Raw genomic sequence first — 25,099 nt, forward strand, 5'->3', positions numbered from 1 at the left:
AAAAACAAATACTATAAAGTTAGGTTTTGGAAAAGTCATAAAACAAAAATGTAGTCAGTTATTAAATAGCATGATGTAATCCACAATTATTAGAATCATTCAGTTATTACTAAATTGTACTTTCTAAAATAAGTTCAACAGCCAGCTTTTATGTCTTAATTTCTTTGATGAAAGCATTGTTAAGCAAACTGCCATAAATCAGATTCCATTTTCCAATAGGCTGTATTATAAATTGAAATTCTTTTCCTGAAACACTAGTTTAAACTATATAGCACTACACTGAGATGTCTAACAAGAAAATATATTTATATACGTTAGGCTCAAAGACCAAAATTGCTCATTGAGTGAAAAAAATGGCACAACTCATTATGGTCGCTTCAAAATAGCCACAATGCAAATTTCACTTTGTGGCCATTTGTAAAACCCGACCACAAAGCAAAATTCGCGTCGTGGCTTTCATGATATTTGACCACGACGCATTGTGGTGATTAAGAAAAGCCATAATGCATTCTGTACGTTAGCTGATGCAACCACAATACGAAGGATAGGTTGTAACTTGTCAATGGGCACATTGCAAACACTTGTGGAGTTTGTATTGTATTCATTCTTAACCAGTGCTGCCATTTCTAGGGTAATTACCCTTTTCTAGAGTAATTTCAACCTTTCAGAGTAATGTTTCAGATAGTCTTATATTTAGGGTAAATCTAGGGTAAAACTACCTTGTGTTCTGTGGTCTTATTACTCATCGTGCCACAAGTTTCGCTGGAAAAAGTTTTAGCCTAAAACCATTCTGTTTTTCCCTATAACTGGAGGTTTTAGGATAGGACAACAGAAGCTAAAGAAATAATGCAGATTGATGCTAGGTACATGGGTGTACACTGTACAGTGACACCTCGGTTTTCGTCAATAATCCGTTCAAAAACAATTGGCGAAAATAACTCTGCAACATTCTCAATTCTCATAAAAATGACAAAGTAATTATTTTTAGTAAATTAGTTGTTAGAAAACGTTGACATTTTGAGCACCGTGACAGATATTCCATTTGTAAAAGTGAAGTTATAAATGAGAATCTACTGTAATATTAGGAAGTCTTTCTAGTCATTACGATTTCAATAATAAATACTCTCATTATTGTGAAATTTATTAATATTTTTAATTTTTCTGAATTATATAGTTATAAACATAATGCAATGCAATGATTCATAATCTTCATTGTGTTATTTCAGATATAAGATAATTTTAGTCTCAACTTTGATTTACATTTTAAATTAAATACTTTATCTAAATGATTTTGTTTGTTATGCAATTATGTACCACAAAATTATTGTCAGTTTTTTGAAAGATGACAAAAACATTGAGAGAAGATCAAATATTCAAAGTATGTTTTAAACAAATATTTCTCATTACTTGTTTGTTAGAAAATACTGACTTAGTGTTTAAATACAGATTTTACTATATTAACCAAAGTTCTGTTAAAGATGTATTGAAGTTTAGAAATTTTGAAAAATAAAGATTAGTATAAAAATTCAAAAACTATTCATTTGTAATTATCATATTTACAATGTTTTTTTTAATATTCAATGTTACAGTACTTTAAAATATTTAAAAATATACATATTATTAAATGAATAATCTTTTAATTAATCTACAATAATATTAAAATAGTTAATCAAATAGTTACAAAATTATTTTTCTCATTATTCTAATATTAGTCATTAGTCTTTATATTATAGAAGTTATATCAGGAATTAGTTAAAACTTTATTGTAACTATCAGGTCAGTCCATAAGTTCATGCGTATTTTTATCTACAAAAAAAAGCAGCAAAAAATTTTAATTAAATTTTATTTCAATCTATAATGTATTCACCATTATTTTGTACAATTTCTTGCCATTTTGATAGTAGCTTTTTGATCCCGTCTTCATAAAATGATTTCAATTTTGAATCAAAATATTCAGAAATAGCCTTTTTTACATTGTTCTCATCCTCAAAAGTTTTCCCTTTTAAAAAATTCTGCAAACTGCGAAAAAGATGATAATCACTGGGAGCAATATCTGGCGAATATGGTGGATGAGGTAAAATTTCCCAGTTGTAGCTTTCAAGTTTCTGTACAGTTATTTTTGCAGCGTGTGGTCTAGCATTGTTATGCTGCAAGAGAATCTGCTTTCTGTTCACTAACGACGGTTGATTTTTTTTTTCAATTTTTCATTTAAATGCTCTAATTGCTCACAATACATTTGAGCTGTAATTGTTTGATTAGGTTCTAACAGCTCAAAGTGAATTACATCTGACATATCCCACCAAACAGACAAAAGAATTTTTTTTTGGATGCAACTCACCTTTTGCAGTTGGTTTTGGCTGCTTGTCACGATCCATCGTCTTTTTCTCGTCACATTATTATAGAGGATCCGTTTTTCTTCTCCAGTAACCAGCCTACCAAGAAAAGGTTCTAAAGCAATACGGGATAAAAGAGACGTGCAAATGTTTACATGTTGTTGTCGGTTAGCTATTGACAGTTCATGTGGTATCCATTTTCCTAGCTTTGAAACTTTTCCGATTTGTTGTAGGTGTCTATGAACAGTTCCGTGGGATGAATTTAAACGTTCCACAATTTCATCAACTGTTAAAGATGGTTCTGCTTCAACTAGTGCAGAGAGAGCATCATCATCAAAGTCAACGGGTCTTCCAGTACGAGCCTTATCCTCCACACTAAAATCATTGTTTCTAAATCTTTCAAACCACTTCTGCACAGTCCTTGCACTAATTACAATTTGATTATGTACAGTATTTATTTTGTTGGCTGCATTTGTAGCATTCTCACCACTTAAAAATAAAAAGTATAAAACATGTCTTTTATATTCTTGGTTACTTCCATTTTAACGAAAATAAACAACCTGAAATATTCACAATTCTGAACAGTATTATGTGAATGAGATCTAATTTAACACTTCAGTGTAAAAATTATCACATTAGACTGACATGTTTAACAGCAAAACAAGATTTTTCTCAAGGTCATAAAAATGCGCATGGTCTTATGGACTGACTTGATATTTATTTAGTTAATACAGCTGTAGCTAAATTCTTGATATAATTTACAATTTTGTTACACTATAGGCCTAAATGGAAATATCTTTTTAAATCAGAAATGAATGTAAATAATACTGTTATTATTTATTAAATTGAAATACTGTTTATGAAATAAGTGTTATTTGATTGGAAAATATATTAATTTTGAGTTATTAAGTGTTTTCTGTAATCTTTCAAAAGTATTCAAATATTTTTGTTTTCAGTTTATTTTTCACACAAAATTTATAATATTGAAATATCTCACTAACTCATTGAAACTTGTATTGAAAATGATCAGTTGATTATGAAAGTTTATTATATTGATTTTATTATATTTTAGTTATAAAATAGCTATGCCATTTAAAATTAACATATTGCTGATTTGTAACTTTACAAAAATGTTTTAACAGGCACTAAAGACCATTATCATATTGATTTAAATGATGAAGTTACACGAGGATCAATTGTATTACATGAAGGAAAATTGATGTGGCCTCCTCCACCTCCAAAAGAAGTGCCTGCAGCTCCTGTTGCAAAACCTATTGCTGCTAAACCTGTTCCACCCGAACCAAATTATTTTAATGAGACATTGAAAGATTCCTTATTATATACAACAGGTAAAATTCTTATATCATAATTTGTATATAAAAGTTACTAATATATAATTAATATATACAGTATAAGCTCCATATTTGTGCATTCATTGTTCATGCATTTTGCATACCTGCAGTTATGTATTTGCAACCATCCTTCATGTTCATGAAACCAAATGATGAATAAAAGTGAATAATTTATGTTAATCTGAGACAATTAAATGATTAAAAAACTTTTTTAATCTATTGAATTTTATTGACAAGTACATTGTTGATGCTATCTTGTCTTGTGTTATTTTAGCAAATGCTATTATAAGGATAGTAAAAGTTGTTTCATGTTAGTATATGTTGTGAATGTTGTCATTGTTTTGCTTGTGGATTTTAGTTGTATTTTTATCCTTACAAATCAGCAGTGTCATTTATAGGATAGGATGTTAAAGGAAGGCCTGACTCAATGGTATAGCCTTGGGGAAAAAAGGGGGATAAGTATGGGTAGTAGAGAGTGGGGTGGAGGTGAGGAGAAAAAGAGGGAGGAAAGGAGGGTTGTAGTGCGTCTGCCAGGAACTAAGGGGATGCAATTGAAACAGAAGGGACTGCAAGTAGAAAATAAACAAAAAGGAGGGTAAGACGCGACGGTAACTGATTAGGGGGGAGCACACTACAGGAACAACCATAGCAGCAGGGGACTGGAGAGAGGTGGTAAAGGGCAGTAAGGGATAGATGTCGGAAAATAATGCACCAGGATACAGGGTAAGGCAAGGAAGTTACGTAGAACAGATGTTGAACATGAAACAGCAGAAATACAAAGACCAGTGGGGATATATGTAACAGAGGGTGAACGGGATACGGAGATTGTACATAATATGGGGGGAGACGAAAAACAATGGTTATACAATAAGCAATGAATGTACAGTACATTATACAATGGTAGCCTTATAATAATGGATAAATAAGCTACAATGGTTGAACATGATAAGAAAGAGCTCGATGATGCCTTAGATAAACAGGATACAACACACTAGGCTGAATAGGAGTAGGGTAACACTGCAAAGAGGATGTGGAGTTCTAAGTTGCATAAGAAGGTCTGCTGGTGGTTCATAAGATTAAGGTTGTGAACAAAGTTCGTAAAGGCACGGTCGATTTTCCTGTTGTCAATGAAGGTGTTTAGTTTACAGGGCCAGTGGTGCCTGTCTTTTTCCACCAGATGCCTCAGATGAGAGCGGTGAGTAATGTACTTAGTGCAAGTAAAGATAAGGTGATGGGGGGGTCATCACTTTCTACACTGCAATCACACAGACCGTTGCCTTTCTTTAAGAAACGACAAAGGTAGGCCTTAAAGTTACCATGTGCCGTCATAATCTGTGTGAGAGCATGCGAGGTTTCTAGGTGTTTGTTAAACATCCTATTGCTAACTTTAGTGATGCGACTGGTGTTGCTTTTATCCCACTCATCCTGCCACCTGTCCATGATGATATTATTAAGTTTGCTACAGAGATAGGACATTGGGAGTGACGAGTGGTTGCAATTCGTTGCAATATCCTTAGCTTTTTTGGCCAAGTGGTCAGCTTTATCATTCCCGACATTTCTGGAGTGACCTCTTATCCAGTAGAAGTTTATTTTGGTGGAGTCTTCGAGTGCATATATTAGCTTGAGGCTTGTTTGACATTTTCATTTTTAATTTGATGGAGGGCATTCCGGCTATCACTGATAATATTGATTGTTCTCTGTTGTGGCCATTGGATATTAGTATAAATATACTTTAATGAGTTGAAGATTGCTAGTGATTCTGCCTGGTTAATAGAGCAGTTTTTATGCAGTTTGTATACTGCTTGCCAAAAGTTCCTTTTTGAAGAATCTTCGAGGCATACTGAGGCACCTATATCATCTGACGTTTTAGAGCCGTCGGTAAAGAAGTTGAGGCCATTTGGGGTAGAGGTTTCTTTGAGGTAAAAGTTGCTAGAGATATTATTGGCTGGGTGTTTGTTTTCCATATTTGTGTTAAGGTCAACATCATTCTCAGCGATTTCATTGACAAGAGAGTGTGTAAGATCCGGAAGCTTTAAGTTGGAGATGATTTTATGGAGTTGATCTTAATTGATGTCTGTTGTGACCAGCTTTATGAAGAGGTTCTTAATATACCTGTATAAGATAGTCAGGTGAATAGGAAGTAGCCCTGCGATAACCGATAGGGCATCCGTGGGGGCTGTTCTATAGGATTTGGTAATTGCAATGGCTGAGGTCCGTTGTGCTGAGAGGAGTTTACGGCATACGTGGGTCTTGGCAACAGCATGGCCCCAGACCTCACAGCCATACGTGAGAATTGGCTCCATGGCCCCCTTGTAGATTGTTCTACTGTTTTGATGATTTAAGCCCCAGTAATTACGGGCGATGCACCTAAGTGCATGATTAACTCTAACAGCCTTGTCGTAAGTGTAGTGGATGTGGTCCCTCCAAGTCAGTTTTGGGTCTAGGATCAGACCTAGATACTTGATATTGTTTGTCCACTGGATTTTCTGATTGTTAATTTTAATAGAAGGATGCTTCTGAAGGGGATTCCCTTTAGGGAAAACCATACAGTTACATTTATTGTAATTGATAATGAGCTTGTTTTCCTCACTCCACTGTGCACCAACTTCAGCAGATTGTTAGTATAAGTCTGTAAGGTTTCATGATTATGATGGCTAAGCAGGATGGCTGTGTCGTCTGCATAGCCTTGAATATATGGGTCTCCATTTAGATTTGTTCCTTTAGTGATGTTCAATAGACCATTATATAGGATATTCCAAAAGAGAGGTCCTGATTTTGAGCCCTGAGGACACCCTCTGGAGATAAGCAGTGTCATTTATACAAGAAGATTTTAATAGTTTGATATTTTATCAAAAAAGGTGAAAGAAAGCTCTCAGAAATAAAATTAAAATGTAGCTTGTTTGCAGGGATGAAATTCAGCAGCCATTGTTGTTTTATATATGAACAACAATGGCTGCTTGGAAATAGGATTGAAAAAAATATTTTTTTTCAATGCATTACTCCTTTTCATATTTGCATCAATTTTGCAGAATGTAACTGCTGCAAATGTAGTATATCTATTGTATATAATTTTTACACTCATATGATTATAATATAAAATTATAAATGTAAGTTGTAGTTATAATTATATTCTAAAACTTGTATCATCCACAATAAAACTTATTTTTGTTATATATAGATTATTGCATTTAGGCTTACGTAGAACTTTTACATTGATTATTTGCTAGTTTAAATTATATTTACTGCTTATGTTTTATAGATTTATATTTAGATTATTGTACATAAGAAATTGTGAGGGCTAGAGAAAGTTATTCAATAGCATCATTTTTAAAAAATTATACAGATATTGAATATACATTTTTTAAATTCATTTTTTTTAATAAAATTCATAATATAGGAGTGATGATAAAAACTATCAGTATACAATTGATGACTTTCAGCATTTAAAACTTAGTTTTTTAAAATTAGGTTTTAAAGTGCTTTGTTTGTTTTACAAATTTTTTTCTTTTTTTTTAATTTATATTTGCTTTGAATTTTATTTTTAATAGTACATTGATTTTATTATGAGTCATTTTGAATATCAATAAACATTTTAACATTTGACTTTTACACATTGTGTAGTGCCTAGTTTTCAGCCTTGTTGAATCTATATTTAATATAAAGAGTATCATGTGGTGTAAAAATGTTATAAATGATGATATAGTTATAAATAAATGAATTATATATATTTACAGGATTAGGTTCTCTAATTGGACTTGGAATAGTGTCACCAAATCAGTCTATAACTACAATGACAACTATATTTGGGTTGTCTGGAATAGTTGGTAAGAAATCTTAAGCTTGATCATTATGAATTTGTTCTTTATCAATTCAAAATTGATTTTTATGATTATATTTTAGGTTATCATACCGTATGGGGTGTAACTCCAGCACTTCATTCTCCACTAATGTCAGTTACTAATGCAATATCTGGTATAACTGCAGTTGGAGGCTTATTATTAATGAGTGGTGGATTGTATCCTACTACAGTTTCACAAGGATTAGGTGCAGCTGCTGCATTTATTTCTACTATTAATATTTGTGGTGGTTTTCTTGTTACAAAAAGAATGTTAGATATGTTTAGGAGACCTACTGATCCACCAGAATATAATTATTTATATGGAATACCAGGTAAGAAAGTTTTTTAATAATTGTTAAATTTAAAGCTCTCTATAATTGTTTTTTAAGAAAATGTTAGTTTATTGAATTCTTTTAATCTAAGTAGATGATAAAATCAATTTTATGTTTTTACTGTTAAAGAAATTTTAAAGTAGATTTTTATTTGTATATACTACAAAAAATATGAGAAAATATTCAGGCTTTTTCTACATGCTTAATAAAAAGTTTTTAAGTAATTGTATAATTTTTATGAAAACAAGATTATTATGTTTATATTCATTTAATAATGCACTATACTGAAAACTATTATTATACAAGTAGTTGCTGCATTTTGTTTCAATTGTATATTCAGTTATATATCATTTATATCTGAAATTACAATGACATACATCATTATAGTAAAGGAATAAGACAAACTCAGTTTAATACTGTTAATATTCATAGTATTAATCAAACACTTTTTACTAAACTCTGACATGTAAGTCATAAACATGTATGCATTGTAAATTTAGAAATTACAACATATATGCCTTATAATTTATGTAAAATATTCATTTTTTAAAATCAATATTTATATTTATTTATTTTAAAATTTTAATGAAAATAAAACAAAAAATTTTTAATAATTTATGCTATAATAATAATACTTATTTACGTATTTTTAGCCGTTGCATTTACGGGAGGTTATGCCTTAGTAGCATCAGCTGGCTATCCAGAAATCCATCAGATGGCATATCTTGGAGCATCTCTTTGTTGTGTAGGTGCTTTGGCTGGACTTGCTTCACAAAAAACATCACGTCTGGGTAATGCATTAGGAATGGTGGGTGTTTCTGGGGGTTTAGCAGCTACATTAGGTATAATGGATATATCTCCAGCACTTGCTGCTCAAATTTCTGCATGTATGCTAGGAGGTAAATATTGTTTACATAAATTAATTTTCTATGTTGTTTATTGTCAAATAGTTATGAAATTATATTCTGTATATTTAAAATATGAATTATATTTTATTATTTGTTTTATCATTTATTTATTGTAATAAAAAATACTTTCATATTTTTCTTTATAATAATTGCTATAAATTAATACTAAAATTATCTTGTTATTTTAGGTGGCAGCATTGGATTATATATTGCCAAGAAAATTGAAATTACTGATTTACCTCAATTAGTTGCTGCTTTTCATAGTTTGGTAGGATTGGCTGCTGTATTGACATGCTTTGCAACTTATATTGTTGATTTTCCCACATTTGCCACAGATCCAGCAGCAAATGCTATTAAAACTGCTCTATTTTTGGGAACTTTCATTGGAGGAATCACATTTAGTGGTTCTTTAGTAGCATATGGAAAACTCCAAGGTTAATTAAGTTTTAATTATTTATAAATGTTTTTTATTTAAAACACTAAATGCTTTGACCATCAATGAAAATTGCTTTTAAAAGCAATCAAAAACTTATATTTGATGATTATTTTATTTATAAAACAGATATTTAAATATTTATGAAAAACTGATATTTTGGTTTTCTTTTAAATAAGTATTAATGTATATATTAAATTTTTTTAAATAGGACTTTTAGACTCTTCTCCACTTCTTCTACCTGGAAGACACATGCTTAACAGTGCCTTATTAGCTGGAAATGTTGGTGCAATGGCATACTATATGATGTCTGGAAGTAATGCTGTTGGTTTAAGCTGTCTTGGTACAACTACTGTTCTTTCTACTATAATGGGAGTTACTCTGACAGCAGCAATTGGAGGTAAAATATTTTAGACTTTTTAACTAATATTAATAGCCTTCTTCTGTATTTATTTTTATTTAAAACTTTTAATTTTGAATATATACTAATTTTTATCGTATTTCATTATGATAGAAATATATTCATACATGCATGTACAGTACATATTCATATACTTTTCATATAATGTTATTGTTTATCAATAATTTTGAATTTTTATATTTATATAATAAATATTTATTACTGATATTTTCATTGTAATGTTTTATAGTAAACATAATGTTTTTGTGTCATGTCTCCAGATCTTTTCATGTTTTTCTTTGGATATTTTGACTTTAATTGAATTAAAATGTAGTCTTAAATGTAAATTTTCTTGCCATTAACTAAACAAGTCAATGTTATTTTTATGATTTTTTTAACTCAATTGAGATTTTAATCTAGAAATTATATTAAATAAAATTACAATGTATTATGTGTATACAGTATATAATATTTTATGATGTCTATTAGAAAGAATTATAAAAGAAAAACACATCTAACTTCAGAAATGTTTTAATAGAGTAAAAATATTTTGATTTCAGTTAATAGGTCTTCCTCAGTTAGAACACAAGTAACTTTAAGTGAAAATGTATAGAGCATTCCAAAAATAAATACGATATATAGAAATTTTTAAAATCAATGGAAATTTTTGGTGAATGAATAATAAACAAAAATAAAGAAACAAAAAAACTTAAAAATAACAAAACTAAAAGCAAAACAAATTAAAACAACAATATTCAAGTGGTACGGTATAAAACAAATAGAGTAAGTTTGATTTCATAAATAGATCTTCAAGTGGATGATATGACGTCTGTGTCTTTTTAGTTGATACACTGTTGACTATAGATTTCTAATGTCTACAAGTACTTGAGGGTATATAACTCCTGACAGGTCTAATTACCTTAGCATCTTTCCATTTGGCCTGTACAGTACATCTTGTTGGCTGGCATAGGCCACTAGGATTGTATTTCAACTGATATCTAAACTCTACTAAAGTTAGTTTCAGTGCAATTACTTGTATAACTTATCTACAACTAATTGCTATTTTGGCTTATTTTAATATTTCATGTTGCACTGGTATAAGGATATTTCAACATGTTGATACATTTGAACCATTTTTTACCAGGAAACAATTTGTCAAATACATTACAATAAAGAATTTTTCCCTCTGGTTTAAATTTCTTGGATCCTAACTCCTGTAAATACTTTAACAATTCAGAATTAGATTTTTGCTGTTTTATATAATTGGTTGACCAAACACATTATAATGGAATCTTTTTTTGTACATACTCCATATACCAAAGTTTGACTCTGGAGAACTATTCCCCTTATATTTAAGTAAACATTATATTTACACAACTTTTTGAAAAAAATTAAATATGACATTATTAAATAAATAAATATAACATTTTACAATAATTTTAATTCAATTAACTAAAAGAATTTTGAGAATTTGAAAAAAAAGATTTCCATGGCAACACAAAAAGTATTCATTTAGGGGACTTTAAAAAAATGTGAGTTCAAATTTAAAATATATGAAGTTTGTGTGTTTATCTTGTAATTCATTGGACGAGTGATATTTCTTAAATGAATTATACATACACAAAAAATTTCACTTTTGCAGACAGCAGATCATTTGAAAAAATTGGTGCTTGCAATCATGAGAAACAAGCTATGAAGTTATAAAGCACTTATTTAGTTCTAAAATGGTTATATCTGCAAAGTATACAGTAAAAATCATGAATTGAACACCTTAGTTTGACCTGCTTGGACCAAAATTGCATTTATATTGAAGTTTCAACATCATAACATTTAAAAAAACATGCATGGGCATATAAATCTGGGGTGTATTGATAAGGGTTGAAATGGATTCACTATTCAATTACACAATACATCAAATTAGATTAATCTTTCTTGGAACATAGCAATGAGAGGAAACAAAAAAACAAAAATATAGCTGTTACTTATTAACATACTTTATTTCTTTTTGATTTGGAAATCATTATATATATATGTATAGTTTATATATATATATATGTATAGTTCTGTCTAATTGATTATGAACTATTAAAACATTTGCATAATTATAACATTTATTAATTATACTTTGTATATATTTTGAATTATATTTTTTAAATTAAATCTAAATAAATATGTTGTTATTAAATGAATCTAAATTGTAATTTAGGAGCTGACATGCCTGTAGTGATAACAGTTCTCAACAGTTATTCTGGATGGGCTCTCTGTGCTGAAGGATTTATGCTTAATAATAATTTAATGACAATTGTAGGAGCTTTAATTGGTTCATCAGGTGCCATTTTATCATATATTATGTGTAAGGTAAATAAATTTTACTTTATAAAACTTTAAGCATTATTTTAGTCTAAGATAAAATCTGTTTTTAAAAAAATTATGAATAAATTAATATTTTATCTGGAAATTTGCAAATTTTAATAGTAGTTGGATTTTGTGACAAACAAAACTTCAAATTAGTTTAACTTAACTTTATTTTGAAAGAATAAACTTTAAAATAAAATTAATAATTTGACTGAGTATTGAGGTTTATTGTTAGGAATAGAAAATGAAATAGCCGTAGCTAAAATCTTTGAAAGCTATAAATTCAAAATTCTGTAAAAATGATGAAAATGAATTCATAGCTTTACAGTTTTAAAATTTATTTTTGACTTTAAATCAAGATATTATAATAGGATAGCTATAACCAGTTTTTTACTGTAAAAAATATATGAAGATGTAAATAAATCCTTATATTTTATAAACAAATGGAAGCATTTTCCCTAGTTTACCGATAAAAAGTAGTTAGTAGATGCTGTTCTGAAATGGTTTCAGATTCTAATTCTTATACAATAATTATAAAATTTTAATAATAAAAATAATAAATTTTTTTAACAGATTCATATTATTAGTATATAATTTCAGTCAAAAACGCAAAAAACCACATCTAATAATAATATACTGAATTTATTGTTAATTTATATAATAGCTAGAGCCCTAGTGGCCATTCTAGGCATTCTGTTACAGATTACAGATATACAAACATGCAATCTATGGCTTATATTATTAGATTATTATATATAATATATGTTGTTGATTTTCAGTTAATTAAATTAACTTTTACTGTCCATTTTTCTAATACATGTCAATGCATTATTATAAACTTTCTGAATTGATATGAGTTTTTTAGAGGTTCATTTTTTTTCCTGTTCTAAAAGATTTAATATTCGTTTACTTTATTTTGAAGACATAGTCATTTTACTCATAGTGTCTAGTCTTTTTTTTTTTTTTTAACAGCAAAAGTGGAAAAAAATTTCAGTTCTTTGTATTTCTCGCATAAAAACAGTTTGACTGTATAGCAGAATTGAATTCTGCTATAATGTTTCATATGTAGTGACATATATAACATAGAAAGATTTCTTACCAGTTTTATATGCCAAAAAATTTGTTATAATTTTTTAGATTTTATTAATTATATATATATATATATGATGTCTATAGATGGCTGGGCTGGGCTGGGCGTTAAGAAGCGTATGCAGAACACAGTTTAAGAAAGAATATGAAGAGCTTCTTATCACATATAACTAAACAAATCATCTTGATACTGATTATAAAAACGGATATTAATCGTCTTGAATCAGACACGTCATTCGTGCTACGTCGTTGCTTCTTTTTTTCCCCCTCTCTAATGGTCCATTTTTTTCCCCGCCTGTGCACGACATCGGACTCGACCAAGTCATATCAGTGTGGGGAACGAGCACCACATATATATATATATATATATCACTTGATTGAAAACAGTTAATAAGCTCATTAGGAGTTTATTAGAAGTACATAATTAGATCTATGTAAATATAAATTTTTTTAAGTTGATTTATTTGCATGTTTTACTCACTTATTTTACTTTTTTTTTTTTTTTTCTTCTAAATTATATAGATAATTTCTTTTATTTTTAATTGTAATCTGAATATTTTATTTTTGAAATAATATTAGTAATAATGTCTAGAGTTTCTCTAATGAGATCCTGGCTGTTTTTTAACCTGGGAAATTCTTCTCATCCCAGGAAATTCCTACAAATTTCTTAAAAAGTTCACTTTTTTCTTATTTTATGTTAAGATTGAGGAAGTTTTGCAAATAGAACTATAATTAATTCATAAACTGTCAGAATATGTTTGTATTTATTAATTTTAAACCTACTTATTAGTTTTTGAAATTTTTGCTCATATGGCATGTCACAAATGGTCAATAATTAATACATAGCTTACTTGTGGCAGGACTCTGAAAATTCTTTACTTGTCAGAACCTGTAATATCTTGAATAATTGCACTTATACTGTTTTAATTTTTAACCATGCCCAGTAGCTTCACTAACTGCATTATGCCAGGTTGTGCAAGGATAAAATGAGTATGAAATTTTTCTTCATAAATTTGATTAGTAAAGCCAAACAAACTGATGAATTATCAGGCTATAAGCTTGATGCCGCTATTAAAGCAGCCAAGGTAGACAAATCAAGAATATTAGAGAGCAAAAGAAGTATGCAAAGGTAGAGAGTGGGCAGATGTCTGATGTTGCTGGGCAGTATGGCTTGAACAGGTCTGCAGTAAGCTGCAGTTCAATCTTATCTAAGAAAGATACAGTATAATCAAAAAGACTCAAGCAGCTAAAGGAGTAACAAAAATCACATCTGAGAAATAAAGAACATTGAATAGCTCATGATGGAACCTGAAACTGATGCGACGACAGAAGAATGCCAAAAACTCTTGAATGAAGAACACCAAGAAACTTGGCGAGATATGTTTTCTTCTGAAAAAGAGGATTAATGCCAATATCTGCTATTAAAGATCTTTTAAAGAAGTGGGAGAATGTCAGAACAATGGTCTTAGAATGGCATCCAAACCAGGTTGAGGTTAATAGGCTTGGCGATCTTTACAATTACAATGCTATTAATTAATTCTGAAAAATCCTAAAGAAGAGAGAAAAGTAATCGACATTATACAGATTCTTTAACCCACACAAACGGAAAAACTTGCAAAATGCAAGTTTTTCTGTTTGTGTGGGTTAAAGATGCAAGAGTATATTTCCACAGATAAGACGATAGTTGAATCATAAAAAAAGGTCCCCAAAATCCGGGGTCGTCTTATAAGACAGATACAAAAAAATTAGATTGAGATTTACATAAACTAAAAGCATTATAAAAAAAACGGACAAACCGTAATTATTTATTAGTAGAGAGTAGGGCATATCTACAAAATAGAATAACCCATATGGTGTTTTTGTGAATAGTCAAGGTCGTTACCCAAATGCCCGAATAAGTGCAAACATTTGCAGCAATAGCACGGTAGAAAATAAAATTTGTTCATTCGAAAAATTACAAATAGGACATAATTCTGTATATGCTATACAGCATTATTATCCAGATGATATCGCTGATCTAAACTAAATTCATAGGCCATTGATAGTTTGGGGGTCATCTTATAGGACAGATATATGCTAAAACTATAAAACTTTGACGAAAATTTATACTTCATCTTATCTGAAGGTTGTCTTATCTGCGGAAATATACGGTATTTTTATTATTACATATAAATAAATGTAAGAAGTTATATATATTTTTATTTCTGGAGTTTCCAGAATGAATTAATCAAATTTCCATAAAAATCTATGGTAAATCGATAATCAGTTAACGAACAATTCGGATAGCGAACATAGTCTCAGAACAGATTATGTTCGTTAACCGATCACACACTGTATTTTTTCTTAGTCACAGATAGTAAGCTTCTATAAAATTAGTAGATTACTTATGGTTTCTCTTTGGGTGTCTGCTTTCTTTCAGGAAAACATTGTTTCAGAATAGATTTTGTGAGATTATGAAATCTACTAAATTTGTTGTTAAGTCAGCTAGAAAAATCTGACTCAGTAGAGAGGGCATTTTTTTGTTATATATATCAGAATAGATTATTTCTGTTGGTAAGCAAATGTTTCCTATTTAAGTGCAAATTTATTAAATATATTGTTAATAAATTTTGGAAATTTAATTTTGACTTGCTGTTCATATATATTTCAATAACAAATAACTTTTCAGAGGCTATTTTACATTTTAGAAAAATACATAAATGGAAATAATGTCATAAAATAACATTATTTTATGATAGTATATAATACTGTACATAGTATTATGTATAAAATATATAACAGCAGCTTAATTTGAAGTATTTATACTTTTTAAAATTATTATTGCTATTTAACTAAAGTTAATTTAGGGGTTAATATTTTCAAAAAAGAGACGTTTGTATTAGTTTTTATAAAATGCTAATGAGAATTAGTCAAAATGAAATGACTGGAAGTGGCAGTTCTGTTTAGTATACAATAGAAAATTGTTCTATTGTTAAAAATAAATACTATATATAAATATATATAAGACCCCATGTTAAGCGGGTGAACATTCCTAGATGACAAAGCACTAAATGAAGCGGCATTAAACGAGGTCATTTTAACACAGAAAAAATAGGGAAAGGGGAACATGCAACCAAAAATAAACAGATTTTACTTTAATTTTAAGTTATTTTTATATTAATTTACATTATAATGTATATTAAATAACACAAACAGAAATGTAATTTTTGTGATGAAGGTCCTGGCTTTTCTGAAATTCTTGTTTTTTGCAATAAAGTCATGTAATTTCATTTGTTGCTTTTTTTTCTTTCCTTAAGCAAATGTTGGTAGCAGGAGATCGCATTTAAAATGCGTCATCTTGCTTTTGCATTCCTTTCAAAATCTGGATCATTTGCTACAATTTGTTCAACGATTTTGGTTATCATTACCAAACTTTTACTAAGGAAATAAGTAGAGAAATTCTTTGTGTTCTTTGTTTTCAGAATCACTATTTTTCAGTTCTACACAAATTCCTTGTTCTGCCAGTTCTTGAAGGTTGTCATTGGTAAGGCTCTCACTAGAAACCTGCAGTAACTCCTCAATATCCTGTTCATTTACTTCTCCTAGTCCTGCTGTATCGATTAGGTTGCGTTTGGTCAATGTAATGATAGTGATAGGCTCTTCTCGTTGAGAATTTTTGGATACCTTCAGCCATAACTTCTTCCACACTTCGTTCATGCATTCATCAGTTAATTCTTGCCAAGCAAAGTCGATATTGCCTATGGCATTCATGATGTTATATTTTTTCCAAAATTGCATCAAACAAACATAGATTTAAGGAAAGTATAGCACTATGACGAATTGTCACCTTTTGCTGATTGGTTCGTGTTTGGGAATAATCATATTATATACGAATCAATGAAATGCCGTGATAATTTGAATTCATATAAATTTTGAGCTTTTTTTAGGCCTTGAGCAGACCATGTTATATTGAATCAGCATTAATCAAGGCAGCGTTAAGCGGGATCTTACTGTGTATATATATATATAATGATTTTTGTAATATTTGATTTTTTAATTATTTTTTATAGGCAATGAACAGATCTCTTCCTAATGTTATATTTGGTGGATATGGGACATCAAGTACGGGAGGTGGAAAACCAATGGCAATTACTGGAACTCATACTGAGACAAATGTTGAACAAGTTGTACAGATGATTGAAGATGCCAAAAATATTATAATTACTCCAGGATATGGTCTTTGTGTGGCAAAAGCTCAATATCCTCTCTCTGAAATGGTTAAGATTTTAAAGAAAAAAGGAAAGAATGTAAGATTTGGAATTCATCCAGTTGCAGGTATGTTACATATAATACCTAAGTAATAAAATGTGCAATGATTTGTTTTTATAAATTTTTATATTGCTTTGGTCATATCTATTGTTATTTTCATTTATATTCAGTTTATATTAGCAATGGATTTATTTGAATCTATTACTAATTAACAGAATATATATAAATGGTTAGTAATTGAATGATTTTATCAGTTTAAACCCACAATTTGCCTGAATTGGCCTTATCAGCTTAAAACAAAATTGCCGATGGAAAAGTTGTTTGACTGGTTTTACTATACAAGTTCCCCTTGTAGCCTGAGGGGTAAAAACAATCCAGTCTCTAGGACATAGATAGAAATGATTTTCCAAGCTTAGAGTTAACACATTAAATGCCATATCGTTGCAGAAATGCAACACACTATATGTTGAAATCTGTGTTGTGTTACTTTGGAGCAATGTGTTTAGCTTACCATATAAACACAATGGAAATGGCTAGAGCATGGCTTATGGAAATGAGCACTTTGCCCAGTAATTTTTTTATAATAGAATACTAAATGTAATTTAATTTTTTTCTTTACAAAATATGAAATATAAGCAAAATTTGCTTTTTTTAATTTTTTTCTTGCACAATAAATGTGAAAAATACAATATCATGAAAATATATAAAACAAACAAATATTCAAGAAAAAATTTTAATCTCTCAGTAAACATAAACAGTAAAAATACCAGTAGCAATATTATTTTAGCTATTATTCTATTTCTCTTCAGTTTGTATTTGTCCATTTATGCAATCTTGATTATGGTGAAGTTATTTTCAATTAAAAACCTGAGGATTAGCACAAGGTGGCATAACATAATCAGAAAAAAATCATTCAGGCCAAATGTTGCAATTCTGCAACATGCCTAAAAATTAAGAAAGAAATGTTTTTTAACATGCAGACTAAATTGCGTCAAATGACCATCATATTCATATTCACCCCATTTTGTCCATAAAAATAAGGATGGCCCAGGGTGATATTTTATGCCCCTCTATTGTGATGCTTAATATGTTAATAATAGTTTTTGCTCCTAGAAAGCTAAAATGATTTATTTATCAAATAAGATGCATTTAAGTCATTCAGTATTTCTTTCATGCTCATCTAGCACTTTAAGGAAACAGACAATAACATTAATATGTTTCAGGAAAATGTTAATAATAGTCCAGGGATTGCCAAAATGGTCATATAACATTATTGGGGGGTCAATGGGAAAAATTGAAACTAAACATCATAAATATAACTATACATATTATTATGTTTTTGAATATTGCTTCAATGAATTTAATAGTACAGCGTTTTGCAGTTTTAGAAAATATTGATATCCCAGAATGGATTATGGCTCCATTTTCAGCTCAAATTGAAAACATCAACTTGCAAAATGAATTTATTGAATTATTAGTTGACCTTGAAGCAAAAATGCTTTGTAAAAATTTAAATTTGAGCAATTTCTGGACAAATAGAAATATAATGCAAAAATACACAAAACTTTTTGATATGGTAAATCCTTTTTTGCTGGCATTTCCAAACTCGTATATGGTCGAAGCTGGTTTCAGCCATGATAATTTCATCTTATACATAATTACTATACAGCTATTTTTGGATAATAACTTTTAGATATGAAATAATCAGTTTGATTTATTTTCCTAATTACATTAACTTAAATTTGATTACTTCAATAAAAGGAATATAATGACTAAATAATACAGATTCTGATTGAATGGTATCTTGATAATGTAATAGCATCTTGATTCCACAATATAATGACTTTAAACAATTTTTTCTTGTAGAAAAAAGTATATAAACTGTCAATTAATGCACATTATCAAATCACATTACTAATGAAATTTAATTCAAATATTGCTTTCACACACTTTAGCAATAAATAGTTTATAGTGAATTTGAATTAAGTCATATTAGATTGTGAATATATCAATAATAATAAAAAATAGTTCTCTGAATTGATATTACAAGGAAAAACATTCTGAAACTTGAAAACATTTTTACTCGATCTTTTCAAAGTTTAAACAGACATGTATATGTAAAGTGGAACAGAATTCATTTAAATTATTTCTAATATATAAAACAGGTAAGTTATATAATAGAATAAATAAATGTTTATTCTTATAATCAATATTACTTATGCATAATGTGATACATAACTTTAATTTTGACATTCATATAAAATTTATCATGTTTATCTTTACTTTAAGTGTTTATGTATATCCATAAGGAGTAAAACTGTCAAGCTGTGTTTATAATTCAGATTTATTAGTTGAAAAAACAATTCTAAACAAGTTTATTTATTTATATTTTAAAAAAATTTTAATATATGAGGATAGATTGATAAATAAGATCTCCACTTTTATAAAATTAGTTTGGGAAGAGGTAGACTAATATGATCAGTTTTAAAAATAGTAAAAATAATTAATTTCAATTATATTATTTTTCAACATAATCACTATTTAGAGTAACACATTTTTCCAATTGTTCAGTCTATTTTTGCATATCTATTCTGTACATGGAAAAACTTTCTCATTTCTCTTTGATTGTTCATTTTTTACAGCAACATGAACATTAGCATCTGAAAAAAGAACATTTGTCTTTCAATGCCACCTTTTAATTTCAGGAACCAGAAAGTTGGGCTGTAAGGAAGGTACAGAATAATCTATAACTTCAGATTCTTAAGTGTCTTTACTGTTTCTGTACTATAATGTGCATTTTCTTGCATTATGATTCAAGAAAGCATTTTTTTGTTTTTAAATCCTTACAGATACCAAAAAGATATACTTGCAGAGTAAGGTTATACAATATTTCACATCAATTATTTCTTCCTTTTTTTTTTTTTTTACAAAACTTTTCAGAGCTAAAAATTTAGTCACTTATCATTGCTTTGAATGGAATAAGGAAGATACATTTATGGTTAAAATTGACAATTACACAATTACACAATGCAACAAATAGAGACTGAACGCAAACATACTAGATACTTGTGGCTACTAGACAATAGTCATATGCTTCTGTTTTCACACTTTGCAGAATTCTGTAGAGGGAGACCTTATACAAATTAACTCTCATTTTTATTTTTGTAATTACTAATACATTAAAATATTTAAATAATTAGAGTGTAAGTTGTTGTCTTTATTAGAATTGATACATGGATTAAAAATAAAAAAGTTTTTTTTTTTCATTTTGATATCTTCTCTCTCAGATAAGCAATGTTGATGTATAAATTTAAAAGACAAATTTAAAGGGTCATTTTAATTATTAATATTCATGGTTTTACTAATAAGCAGTTTTTGAAGTATGACAATTTTTAAATTTATATATTTTGTCAGAAGAATCTTTATAATAATATAAAAAATTTTTTAGGTCGGATGCCGGGTCAGTTAAATGTACTTTTGGCAGAAGCTGGTGTTCCTTACGATATTGTTTTAGAAATGGATGAAATCAATCATGATTTCAATGAAACAGATTTAGTTTTAGTAATTGGTGCTAATGACACAGTGAATTCTTCTGCAGAAGAAGATCCAAATTCAATTATTGCTGGAATGCCTGTATTGAGAGTTTGGCTTGCCAAACAGGTATTTTGATTTGAGTTCTAAAATGTTACCCTTTTATTTCAACACAAATTTATTTAATGTAATTTAATATTTATAGGTTATTGTGATGAAGAGAAGTTTAGGGGTTGGCTATGCTGCTGTAGATAATCCTATTTTTTATAAAGAAAATACTGCAATGTTATTAGGAGATGCTAAGAAAACCTGTGATGCTCTTTTGAACAAAGTTACAGAAACATATGCATCGTAGGATGGACAAAGTAATCATTTATATCATGACGTCTGATTACATTACTATCATGAAAAAACGGTGTTATCACAATGTTAGGTGAACTTTTTTTTTGTTTATTTATCATGTAAAAGAACAGCATTATGCAACTGTAACAAATCTCAAAAAATAAATGAATGAAGATGGAAATAAAATTTTCAAAATTTTGTAAATATGTATTTAATTATTATTATAATTACTCTATTAAATCTTATACTAAATACTGTTATTGATACCTTTAACCATAGAAATAGATATTTGTCTTCTTACTAATTAATTTCTTATATATAATAGAAATCCTCTTTTTAAAAAATGAAATAAAATGAATAATTTCCACAAAATAACCAATATCTTCTAATTATTCAAATTATGTAATTTAATATAAAAATTTACTAAACTTAACAAGTTCCCTTATTGATGAACAGTTTCTAAAATAATGAAAATGCACAAACTCACAACAAACCTTTACTTGTAGTCTACGCTGGAGTCTACAAGTAAGGCTGAAAGTTAAGAATTAAATTACAAAACTTTAATTTCTAAGTTGTTATAACAATTATTTGAAATGCAGATATGGTTTTTGAGTACTTCGAGTGTCATTAATAATAAACAAGTTGATTGAAATATTTATTTGATCTGGAATAATAATTACATATTAATATCTTGTGATAAACCACAATAAATTAATTATGATAAACTATCTGATATGCACCATAATTTTTTTCTTCCTATTTTGATTCTTGACAAATTCCACTTGTTTTACATTGACCATTTTATTAACTTACTTAATAATATGTACTATGCATAAACTCTAGAAATCTTAGAAAAATTTGATATAAAGTTATATTTTTCATACATTTGAAATATATAATGGCATTAAGATAATTTTTAATATCTGTTTCCATGCTTCTATTTGTATACTGGTAAAATTATTTTAAATTGTAAAATATTACTTAGTAAATAGAGAGATTTATGGATGAAGACTAATTTTAGAATTTTATTTTAATTTTTAAAATGTATTCTATGATTAACTATTTTTTTAAATTTCATTTATCATTCATTTTGGATTTCAACTGGATAAAAATGTTTTCAAGTAAAAAATTTGAAACAATTTTTGTCAGTAATGCACTTGAATGATATAATTATTTTTTATTGTTATTTATAAACAGTGATGATAATCCTGTGCATACAATACTACCATTAACAGGAGATGCATTAGTATGATGAACTGGGGATTAAGAAATGTTATCTACATTCAGGATTTTAAGTCTTTAAAATAAACAAAATAAACACAAGTTTAAAATTACATATATTCACCAGACTAAATTATGTAACAAGTTTTGAAAGACAGTGAATGAGATAAAATGGTTATGATGGTAGTGATGGTTAACTGAAGAAACAATTTGATGATTTCAGTTTAATCTTGCATGTTTTTTGAAATTCTTTGCTCTCAGGTTACTGTCTTCTTTCTCCTGTACCTTACAAAAATTTATTTACATTTTGTTTAAGATCATTCAGACTTTGAAAAGTCTTTTTTGTTAACTCTCTTGATTATTTGTACTGTCTGTGCAGGTTAATGATTACCATGGTAATCTAAATAGTTGATATATATATATATATATTACATATATTATAGAAACAGTGAAAATAGTTATCTTGCAGGCAGGCACTTGTACATTCATCACAATAGATGACAGGAGAGTGCAGCAAGCTTTTAAATCAAAATAATGTGGCAAGTGTATGTAGATGACTCCAATGAAAAATGGGACACAATTTATGGCCAAACAGAACAAACACTTTGAAGAGCAAACTTTTATCTTCTTCAGTTTTGGAACACTGAGAGATTTTTGCTTCAGATCATTGATCTTTGTTGTATAAAACATTAAAAAAAAAGAAAAACTTGTATATTCACATCTCCAGTAGAGAAGAAAACTGAAGGCACATAACCTGCCAGTGTTCCTTTTATAAGACCAGTACATCAGTTTTGATATGATCAGTATGATAGAATTATTAGTACAGTTTCATCATACAGATGTAAATGTACAAAAAGATATTTAGCACAGATTTTTGGCAGTCAAAGATAAATGTGCAAAAGGAAGGCAATTGTGACTAATTTATCATCATTCTGTGCATGTTTGTTGACAGTCTGTAAGCATAGGAAAACTTAAAATTGGAAAAGTAAATTTTGGCACCAAAACACAAAGTGATAGGAAGAAATAGAAATACCATGGTTGCATATTATACATCATTATTTAATCCATGTTGTAATTGCCTGCACTCTCACTGCAGTAAATGTGTACCAGTGCTTAAGTCAAGCGTTCTCTGCAATTATTTAAATTATATTAATCCAAGTAAATTTCTCATTTGTTTTATCATTTAACACAAAATATCTAATGTACTAACTATTATATTATGACAAGTCTAATATTTAAAGTTTCGAATATATTAAGAATAACAAATAAAAATAATTATTGATTCCTAGTCTAATTATGATTAATGATATTGATACAAATCAAATGATTAATAAAACATGCAGTTTAATATTTGCCCACTTTGACTTCAAAACTAATATGCAAATATCCTGTTCTTGGTCCCATCCATCAGGTTTCTTTTACAGTTATCACATAAAATTTAGTTTTCATTCTTATTAGTATACCTAGTTTATTTACTGTATATAATTAATATAGTATACTTTTCTAAAATGCATTTTAATAATAATAATAATAATAACTTCTATTTTGGATAAAATTGCACATCATCAGGACAGATCAATAAAATTTGTGCTGAATAATTTAAAAAATTGCAATAAATAATAATTAGAAACAAAATTTCTTGGTTGAAATGTCATTAAATATGCATAACACAAAACTATTTTCCTTATTAACTTTAAGCCTTTTTTTGCATTTGCTATTCTATGTAATTCAACATTATCACACTTATTATTATACACTTGTCATTAAAATCATTTCTAATAACAAGTCTTTTTTAATCCCATTTCTTCATTATAAAAGTAAATTTGTAGACTAGATATATCCAGCATTGAAATCTTTGAAGAACCATCTAACATGCTTGCCCATTCTTGCAGCATTGGCTATATCTAGAAACCAGCAAGTGTGCGTTTCGTAAGCCTGTCATTATTCTATATGTGCATTCAGTATAGATATTTGCAATATACATTGATAATGCATGGAAGTTGGCAACAATGTAAAACAGTGGAGCCACTAATACTGTCACTAGCAGAATTGACCATACATGCATTAGTCTGACGGAAGCTATTTGGTCCCATTCGCGCGATATAAAACTTCGTTCATTTTCTGCAATATGTAGAAAAAGTACTTTTCTCAATATTATATTATTCAATAAATTTTTGCCATCGTGTTGGCAATATTGTAATTGCAATGACGTGTTACATTTTACTATAACTTGGTCTTTTGTATAGTTTGAGGATTTGATTTTTAAAGTTACAGTTAATTAAATTTTTATGCATCCACTTTTGCTACTGTTGGAGACATTTTTCCTGGCATAGATTTTGATGGAGCTATGTCACTAAACTGAATCAGATTGGCAGTTGCTGTTTGTCCATGGTTGTTATCTATTCCATTAACATCAGGCCCTGTTACACCTGTAATAAAATACATATAATTAATAATTAAATATAAATTATATATATATATATATTTTTATCAATATCTATTATTTTTATTTGTTAAAAATTTTATTAAAATTACAATAAATCAAAATAAATTAGCAGATTAGTTATAGAAATCAGCATTCAGTTACTTGATAACATTTTTGAAGCTGAAAGCTCACATTTCTAAAACATCAAGTAGCTAAATACAATGCATTCTCACCAAACTGAACTAATTATTGTACTGTACAGAGTTATTTAAATTGGTGGTATTGTATATGA

At 28.5% G+C, this 25,099-nt stretch overlaps 2 protein-coding genes across 6 annotated transcripts in view; one reads left to right on the plus strand and one right to left on the minus strand.

Moving 5' to 3' along the window:
• The window catches only part of LOC136988460 (NAD(P) transhydrogenase, mitochondrial-like), a 267,559-nt gene extending 246,194 nt beyond the window's left edge, over positions 1 to 21,365 (plus strand). For both annotated transcript variants that reach the window (XM_067286306.1, XM_067286305.1), the window contains 10 exons: positions 3,476 to 3,682; positions 7,420 to 7,509; positions 7,586 to 7,855; positions 8,509 to 8,754; positions 8,952 to 9,197; positions 9,408 to 9,596; positions 11,803 to 11,954; positions 17,090 to 17,354; positions 20,737 to 20,948; positions 21,025 to 21,365. In XM_067286306.1, coding sequence (XP_067142407.1) covers positions 3,476 to 3,682; positions 7,420 to 7,509; positions 7,586 to 7,855; positions 8,509 to 8,754; positions 8,952 to 9,197; positions 9,408 to 9,596; positions 11,803 to 11,954; positions 17,090 to 17,354; positions 20,737 to 20,948; positions 21,025 to 21,174 — 2,027 coding nt within the window. In that variant the 3' untranslated portion in view covers positions 21,175 to 21,365. The remainder of the gene's footprint in view (positions 1 to 3,475; positions 3,683 to 7,419; positions 7,510 to 7,585; positions 7,856 to 8,508; positions 8,755 to 8,951; positions 9,198 to 9,407; positions 9,597 to 11,802; positions 11,955 to 17,089; positions 17,355 to 20,736; positions 20,949 to 21,024) is intronic.
• A 1,904-nt stretch (positions 21,366 to 23,269) lies between these two features.
• LOC136988465 (potassium voltage-gated channel protein Shaw-like) overlaps positions 23,270 to 25,099 on the minus strand; it is a 95,556-nt gene continuing 93,726 nt past the window's right edge. For 3 of the 4 annotated variants that reach the window (XM_067286318.1, XM_067286319.1, XM_067286320.1), the window contains exon 5: positions 23,270 to 24,811. In XM_067286318.1, the coding sequence (XP_067142419.1) occupies positions 24,669 to 24,811 (143 nt within the window). In that variant the 3' untranslated portion in view covers positions 23,270 to 24,668. The remainder of the gene's footprint in view (positions 24,812 to 25,099) is intronic. The other variant, XM_067286321.1, reaches the window with a different exon arrangement.

The sequence above is a fragment of the Centruroides vittatus genome, unplaced genomic scaffold (genome assembly GCF_030686945.1).
Source record: "Centruroides vittatus isolate TY-2023 unplaced genomic scaffold, ASM3068694v2 scaffold_3315, whole genome shotgun sequence".
Taxonomy (NCBI): Eukaryota; Metazoa; Arthropoda; class Arachnida; order Scorpiones; family Buthidae; genus Centruroides; species Centruroides vittatus.